The following is an 8,207-nucleotide window of genomic DNA, read 5'->3' as shown; positions in this document are numbered from 1 at the left end:
TAGGAGCTGGCGGGGGTGGGCGGGAGCCAGTGGGGTCGCGTGGGGACCGGGGGTTTGGGGGCGGGGCCTCAGCAGGGTCCGGCACTCGGTCTTCCTGCGCAAGGGGGCGCCAGGCTAGAAGCCACATTTGGACGCCGCCTTCTCTCCGCCATTCAAAAGGCACGACTGAGGCCGCAGGGCTGGCGCTCCGCCCCCACTGCAAGCCTCAAGCCCCTGCGAGCTGCCCGGCCTGTCTGTCCCCTCTAAGGCTGGGGGGTGAGGACCACATCCCGCCTGTCCCCCTGGCCAGGTGCAGTGCCTGGCACGCAGCTCGCACTGCCTGGCGCAGCGTGTAAGAGCCCAGAGCAGCCAGCCAGCGCGGCGATGGGACAGCCCCTGGCAAGGACAGGGCGCACGCGCCGCGGGCCAAGCTCTCACTGGCTCAGCTTCCGGAACGTGCCTTCCCATCAGACCTTTCGCTGACTGCCAGCGGTGGACACGGAGGGTGCGGGGCTCCAACGGGAAGTGTCTCAGGAAGGGCTTACATGTGGGACCCCCGATGCCAGGGTGGCCATCCCCCATGCCTCGCCCGTCCCTCCCCCGCCTCAGGCTGAGCCCTGCTCTCCTGGGTGAGCACTTAAGGCTAGGTGTGGGGTCTTCAAGTCTGGCTCTTCCCTACTCAGTCCCTGCTGGGCGCCCCTAAGAGGCCCCCCTAAACTCTACCCAGGCTTTTTGGGGACGAGGAGGGACCAGCAGGACAGGAAATTCTTGGATGCAACCTCAGCGATGAGAAAGAAGCCGATCTTATCCGTGAGCTTCTAGGGGCAGGGCGAGACCCCCTGAGCTGGCCCCGCAGCCCCAGCAAAGGGACAGGGTGACGGAGGGAGCCAGCGTCCCGGCCACTGACCTTGAGAGCGCTGTGGGACGTGCCGCTGGGCCGCCGCCTGCCCCCATCCTCCAGCTGCATCTCCGAGCACAGCTCTTCCTCGTCCTCCTCCATGATGTCCGAGAGGTCGGACCCCCGGCTGCTCTCCGTGTGGTACTCCTCACCATGGCAACAGTGCGGCTGGGAGCAGGCAGAGGGGACACAGTGGGCATCGCCCGACGCGTGCGCTCCCCGCGAGGCTCTGCGTGCTGCCCCCCCACCCCCCGCAAGATGCGCCCGTGCGTGAGTGCCACTCGCTGCGATGCGAGGACACAGGGCGTCACCGTCCACACACTCGTGAGCTGGGCGGCAGAGGGAGGACCGGCTGGCAACAGGCGCAGAGCCTGGGCTGCAGGCAGGGGGGCCAGCCTGGGGCTGGGGAACACGCTTTCCCAGGCGCCGTTGGCCCCTCTGCCTTGGTGACGAGACAAGGGCTCAGCCAGAGGCGATGCACTCAGGTGGCCGTGGCTCAGGGGACAGTGCGCACATGAGACCTAGGTCGTGCAGTAGAGTGGTGTATGGGGAAGTGGGTGTCTGTGCCCCTCACCAGCGTTTAAGAGCTTAAAGGACACCACATGCTCTGACATGCACGCACGTTGGGCCGGGGTGGGACTGGGACCCTGGAGGCTGGGCTTGCTCCGTGCCCAGGTAGGTGGCTGGCGCCAGGTGGAGACTGTGCTACGGGGAAGAGGCTGGGGCAGTGTGACAGGGTCACCGGAGAAGCCGCCTTTAAAACGCAGACTACACTTTTGAAACTGTCCCCAAATGAGGTCACAAATGCACTGGCACCGTCAAGTCTAAACTTCCCAGACTGCGGCTGTCGTCCTGTAGCCCGGCGCTGTCCCGTCTTTGTCACGACCTGGGGTCTCTGGACCTCGAGAGGCCTGTGTGAGGCGGTGACAGCCAGGCGCCACTCACCGGCTTGCCGAGCTCCGAGCCTTTCAGAAAGTCGTCCACCGATGCACCCCGCCGCTTGGCGTCTGGGGACTCGTAGCCGTCCTCCTCGTCTGAGTCCGCGTACTGCCCGCCCCTCTCCGCGAACACACTCCTTTTCTCTAGCTTGGAAGGAGGAAGGAAAGGGTGAGCGAGGTGGTCGGGAGGGCCAGGCGGGTGGCGAGGCCTCCTGACCATGGCTGCATGGGGAGGGGACGTCCAGGCCCCCACGCCGCCTGGAACTGCCCCTCTCCTTCACCCAACCCTGCAGCCTGGGTCAAGCAGGCCGCGGCGCGGGCTCCTGGGCGGGCTCCTGGGCTGCCTGGCTGTGACACAGGCGGGTCCTGCCGCCTCCCCACCACGCACAGCGGGACTAATCCTCGACTGTGCTGGGAGCGCCGTGGGCCCGCGGAGGAGCCCGGCTCTGACGGTGCGCACTCAGCATCTTCTGCTTTCTCCCCAGGCCTCCTGAGAGCTGCCTGGGAGCTGGTCCTGGGCCCGGTCTCTGCCTCCAGTCCCTCTCTGGGTCCTGTCTGCAGGTCTTAGGGTGCTCGCACCATCCAAAAGGGCTTTGCCAAAAGCTCCAAGCTGCGAGGGTTGGCAGGCCGGGGCTTCTGTGGTGTGGGACCCCAGAGCCCAGGGCGGTGGCCCATGACACACGTGCACGTCCCGGCCTTTCGGTCAGAGATCACAGACCAGTATTTAAGTGCTTTTTAGGTATTAGTGGCTAATACTGAACAAACTGAGAGGTTCCACATAAAGCCTGGTTTCTGATGTTTCTAGAAGCTGAAGCATCGTCTCCACAGCCCCCTTGCCTCCCAGTGTCCAGATGTGGCCTGTCTCTTGGCTCTGACCTCCCGGGGAGTCCCTGGCACCAGCATTCAGAGAAGGCACTGCCAGGGGCAGCAGCCTGGAGAGGCCCTATAGGCTGTGGGCAGTGCTGGGAGGACCGCCGACTGCCACTGCCCCTCTGCCCAAGACCACGCAGCAGACCTAGGCACCTGGCAGACAGATGCGCCCAGGATGGAAATGTATTTGTGTACTTCTTTTGTATGTGTATTTGTAGGTATGTCTGTCTGTCTGTGTGTGCCATATACAGACACAGATACAGACACACAGACACAGATACACGCACACACACGCGGGTACACACGCACACGCACACACACACACACACACACAGCGGGGGCTCAGGAGTGAGCAACGCCAGGAGGCGTGCTCGGTTAGGAATCGGGTCCCCAAGCCAACTTCCAGGAGGTGCCCCCAGATCCCTCGACACAGACCAAACCTGGCCAGTTTTGTTGGTCACGGCCCGTTTTCTAAGCCAGGCCGTTTCCTCTGGTCAGCTGAGGCCACATTGTCCGCAAAGCACAGTTGTGTCCGGGGCCCTTGGGACAGGCTCCGGGCGCCGAAGAAGGCCCCACCCCTGCTGGGCCACGGGCGAGGCCAGCCTTACCCTGCTGCTCTCGGCCACTCTCTCTGCGGCCTTCCGGGCCATGGCCCTGGCGACGGAGGTGGACACCGGGGCGCCCTGCGGCTGCGGGAGGATCCGGCTGGGTGAGGGCGACCGCCTGCCGGGGCCCTGCAGGCTGGGTGGCCCCAGCATGTGCCCGTGGACTGGGACCGGTGCCCGGCTCTGCTCCCAGGCCTCGTCTACCTTCACGTGGGGACCCAGGCGGTCATCTTTGGTATCGGGGACTCCGGCACTTGCTAATGGCTTCGGTGTGGGGGCAGGAGGCACCAGGAGGGCAGGGGGGATGGCAGCGATGGCAGAGTCCACGGACTCGCCCTGCGCAGAGAGGGTCCGCACGGTCACGGCCTTGGCATCCAGGCTCCGGAGCCGCGGGAGCTCCACAGTGGCACTGTCCGCCGTGGGGGCACTGACCTCGGCCACCTGCCACAGAGAGCCTGCTCACAGGTGGTCCCCGCAGCCGGACAGCCCCTCCCCCACGCCCGTGAGTGGGGGGCCACCTCCGACCGCTGCTCATGGCCGCGACCGGGGCCCCGGACGTCCCGCTCACCCTCTGCCCCTTCGCATACACGCCGTAGCCCGTCACGCTGGCGCCAGAGGACAGCCCAGTGGTGGTCAGCGCGGGCGGCTGCCAGGAGACACGGATGGTTGCTGGGGTGGCTCCAGCCTGGACAGTGACGTCTCGTGGGGGGGCAGGAGGACCTGTGGGACAGATGGCAGAGGACCTTTTAGGGCCTGACCCCGACAGGCGAGTTGTCACCACGCTCAGCTGGTGTCACCTGGAGAAAAGGCAATCCATCAGAGGCACAGACTCCCAGTTATAACAGAAATAAGTCACTGGGCGTGACAGACAGTCGATAGCAGGGTAATCACTCTGTGGTGACAGACGGTCACTGGTCCATGAGGCACGTAAATGTTGAAACCTTATGTCGTACACCCAAAACTCACGGGACATTGTAGATCAACTCTGATAAAAACAAAGCATGAGGAAAAGTCGCCAGGGCAGGGAGGCCAGTGGGAAAGCAAGTGGCCGCGGCGGCTGCCAGGCGCGCGGAGCTGCTCCTCTACGCCCGGACCGGTCCCCAGTCCGTGCAGCTGGATGGAGCCGCCTGGGCCTGTGTGACTCGGGCCCGGCCGGTCAGCCCCGTGACAGCTTCGCAGCGGCCAGGGGCTCCCAGTCCAGCGGAGGAGACAGGCCCTTCCTTTCTCCAGCCCGCCTCCCGCCTTCCTTCTCCCCCCCGGCTCTCTCTCGAGTGTGTGAGCCTGGACTGTATGTCACCCAGCTTGCCACCTCCTGGGAGAGGGGACTGACCGGTGTGGAGAGACAGAGTTCCGAGGGGGCCATGTGACCCCAGGCGTCAGCCCCGCATGCAGACCTGCTGTCAAGCAGCTGGCACAGCCCCGCTGGTGCCGGGCCTGCTCGAGTCGTGCAGACTGGACCTCGCGAGACAAAGTCTCGAGCTGCTAATTCGAGCAACGAGGCGGCAGTGGTCCTAGGGCCGGGGACCTGGTGGCTTCTGGTGACAGTGGGGTGGCTGTGCTGCACTGCACCCCACGTGGCTCCTTCCCTCCGGGCTGGGGTGGAGCCCCCACACCCTCCTGCTTGGGAGCCCACAGCAGTTCCTTTGGGAAGGGACGAACACTCCGCTTTTCAGGGGGAGGCCGTGAGCGTCACATTCTCAGGCTTGCAGAGTTCCCCAAGCGACGCCCCTGGAGGCAGGAGGGTGGCTGCGTCCGGGGGCTTTTCTGTGCCCGCACATTCTCACACTCGTACCCGCACTTCCCACCACGTGAGCTCCGTGGTCTCAGCACGGGCTCATTCTGCAGCTGAACTGAAGGCTCGGGACACCACTCTGCTGCCAAGCGCCGGAGGCCGCTAGCCTGTGGCCCGTTTGCAGAGACAGAGGACCATTCCACGCTGCCACCAGGTCCTTACAGCCTCCCTGCGGTTAGGTGGTGCCTAGTGCTGACACAGTGTGACATGTCGGTCACGGCTCCGTCAGTGCCGACGACTCGCAGCCTGGCTCAGCACCGGACAGCTCATTTACACGGGACGCTGCCCTCACCGTCCCCAAGGACGGAAGTCAGGAACTGCCCCAGCCTGGGGTCTCCTCGGCACCGGTTTGTACGCACCCTGAAGCACCAGAGGCCCAGGGCCAGCGGGAGAAGGGGACAGAGTGGCTGCAGCTCTGCCACCTCCAGCCTGCGGTTGACACTGACCCAGAGACAGTGACGGGGGAGGGCTCGGCCATCGGACTCGTCAGCAGGACAGTTCTGGAGGTGGAGGTGGCCGTGGCCGGTAACTGAGCAGCACTGGGATCTGGATAGGTCGGGGGACGGGCAGATGGTCGGTTTGCCCTCGTCACTGTCTCTGCAGTTCCCGGGAGTGTGTGCAGAAGGGACAGGGAGCCATCCCTTTTGTCACGCTGAGGACGGCGAGGAGGTAGGGGGCTCTGTAGTAGAGGCGCCCGGGACCCAGGCAGGGTTACTGGGGAACCGTGTCCCCACGAGAACCCGCCCATGCGCGCGTATGTGTCAACGGGAAGAGGTGGCGTGTGTGCGCTCCGTTCACGGCCCCACAGCTGCGCACGTCTGGGGCGAGCGCCCGGCGACCTGTGACCCTCCGTCCCCGTCCCCGAGGGTCGTCTCGTTCCTCCCACCTTCTGCGGAGAAGCCTCCTGCTTGTGCAAGTGCTAAACATTTCCAACACCACGGCCCCGAAACACGACCAGAGCCCTCCCTCCCTCACACACACGAACGCACAGACACGCACACGCACACGCACGTGCGCGCACTCCCCATAGTCCTCGCTCACCGACGCCGATTTAAGGGATTTTCCAGGACGACGCCAGGATATGTTGGCCGTATGCAGCTTCCCTCGGCTCCCTCCCTCCCCCGGCCCATCCCCATGTCACATGCGGAGTGGCTTCCGGTGTCCTCGCCCCGGGGCCCCGCGGAAGCACAGACTCACCTGCAGGCAGCGTGGCGAACTCCACGGAGGCCTCCTTCTTCTCCCTCTGCTCCAGGGGGAGCTGCCAGGGCATCTGGTGGGGCCTGGCCAGCACCTTCACCTTGTAGGCCACGCTGGGCCGCAGATTGAAGAGCGGGAACTTGTACCTGGCGGCCCCGACCACGCCCAGCTCCTCCTCGTTGAGGAAGATCACGTGGCTGTAGTTGCTGTTGGTGGGTAGCCAGGAGAGCTGGGCAGAGGTCTGCGTGACGTTGTCCACCCTCAGCTGCGACGGGGCCACCACCACATCTTTGCCCACCAGCAGGGTGCAGCGCAGCGGGTCCGAGCTTCCCCGGCCCGTGACGCACTGCACGGACACGCGGTAGGTGCCGGCCGCCATGTCGAGCTTCTCGATGAGGGCCTTGGTCCTGCCGGCCAGTGGGAGGCTCAGGCGCGGCTCCTGGCCCACCAGGACGCTGTAGCTGCTCCCGGCGCCCCACCCCGGCGGCAGGGCCGGCGGCTCCCAGCCCACGATGACGCTCCTGGCGAGCTGCTTGATGAGGGTGATCTTCCTAGGGTAAGGCACAGTGTCTTCTCCAACGTCGTCGACGTCCGCGGCCAGCGTCCCCGTGCTGTCGTCGGTGACACCGGAGTCGGGGGGCGTGGGGGAGTGCAGGTCGAGAATGTTCTCCGCCTCCGGGCCGATGCCCGAAAGGTTGATGAGGTTTTGGTCCTGTCCGGTCGCCAGCGTGCCCAGTCGAGACTCGCTGTCCTGGACGAAGTCCACGAAGTTGGAGGGCACGAGCCCCCGCTGCCCATCCAGCAGTTCGCCTGTCGGGGGCGAGGACAGAGTCACCACCACATGGGGGCCCCGTGGACCCGCAGGAGACTCAGCACGCCTCCCTGGGGGGGCCACGGGGAAGTGACAGCTTCACAGTGGGGTGCCTCAGCTCTGTGCAGGAACCCTCTCGTCACCTCCTCAGGCCCCGGCCCGCAACCGACAGCCACCGCTGCCCTGTGCTGAAGCCCTCCGTCGGCCGGTCTGCTTCCTCTGTAGGGCCTGTCGCAGCCTGAACCACTGAGTCCACTTAACCTGCGTCCACATGCTGACCCCCTCGCCTGAGTGGGACAGCGCTCTGTAAGGGCAAGACCTGTGCTGGTCACCACGACTGAGCAGCCGAGAGCGACTCCAGGCCATCGGTGTTTGTTAGGAGGGTGAACACACATGTAGAGTATGTGGGTTTTGGAAGCTAACATATATCTTACTCTTATTTTTGATCGAGTGATTGTACACGCAGGAACTAAAGGCAACTTTATCCGCCTTGCAAAGCGCTGTGTGCATCTCACTGAAATTCCCAGTGTGTCCAGTTGGTGACAATCGATTGCTGCCATAACCACCTGTAAGCTGAGAGGCAAAAAAAATGCCATCTAACTAGCTCCTGTGGCTCTGGACAGTCACGACGGGGACCTCTTCTGGTTTCGTGAAATGGTCTAACTTCTGTGTGTTCTCTATTCAAGGGGCTCAAAGCCAGCTAGAAGCAGAGGCCCTGAGCACTGACAAGTGTTCTGAGGAGCTTCAGAGACTGCTCAGTTTGGGTCATCTTTCTGTGCCAGTGGGAAGTGGCTATTCCCCTCCAGTTCATCGCAGTCTGCAGAGAGGGCTTGACTGGAGGCCATGCAACCCAAGAGGCTGGGAGATGCTTAACATGGGGGTCTGTTCCCAACATACTCCCTGTGACAGGCCCAGGAGAGGGCAGGCTGACCACTCAATCAGTCCTGGGTTCTACCAGATGAACAGGAGACTCTGATTCTGCTCCTGACCCTATCAAAAGGGTGGGTCTCAAAAAGTCAATCACTGCCCTGAGGTCCTCTCTAAACACAGCCTCATTTGGACTCACGGGCAGATGATGATGATGATGATGGTGGTGATGGTGATGATGATAATGATG

The 8,207-nt window shown here is 63.9% G+C and overlaps 1 protein-coding gene across 2 annotated transcripts in view; it reads right to left on the bottom strand.

Moving 5' to 3' along the window:
- Positions 1 to 8,207, bottom strand: part of RIMBP2 (RIMS binding protein 2) — a 140,030-nt gene that overhangs the window by 14,799 nt on the left and 117,024 nt on the right. For both annotated transcript variants that reach the window (XM_039879221.1, XM_039879222.1), the window contains exons 10-14: positions 6,280 to 7,089; positions 3,859 to 4,010; positions 3,294 to 3,731; positions 1,823 to 1,963; positions 887 to 1,045 (exon numbers count right to left, since the gene is read on the bottom strand). In XM_039879221.1, the coding sequence (XP_039735155.1) occupies positions 887 to 1,045; positions 1,823 to 1,963; positions 3,294 to 3,731; positions 3,859 to 4,010; positions 6,280 to 7,089 (1,700 nt within the window). The remainder of the gene's footprint in view (positions 1 to 886; positions 1,046 to 1,822; positions 1,964 to 3,293; positions 3,732 to 3,858; positions 4,011 to 6,279; positions 7,090 to 8,207) is intronic.

This window comes from Pteropus medius, unplaced genomic scaffold (assembly GCF_902729225.1).
Source record: "Pteropus medius unplaced genomic scaffold, Ma_sr-lr_union100, whole genome shotgun sequence".
Taxonomy (NCBI): domain Eukaryota; kingdom Metazoa; phylum Chordata; class Mammalia; order Chiroptera; family Pteropodidae; genus Pteropus; species Pteropus medius.
Note: the sequence above shows the minus strand (reverse complement) of the source record. Positions and strands in the feature narration are given on the sequence as shown.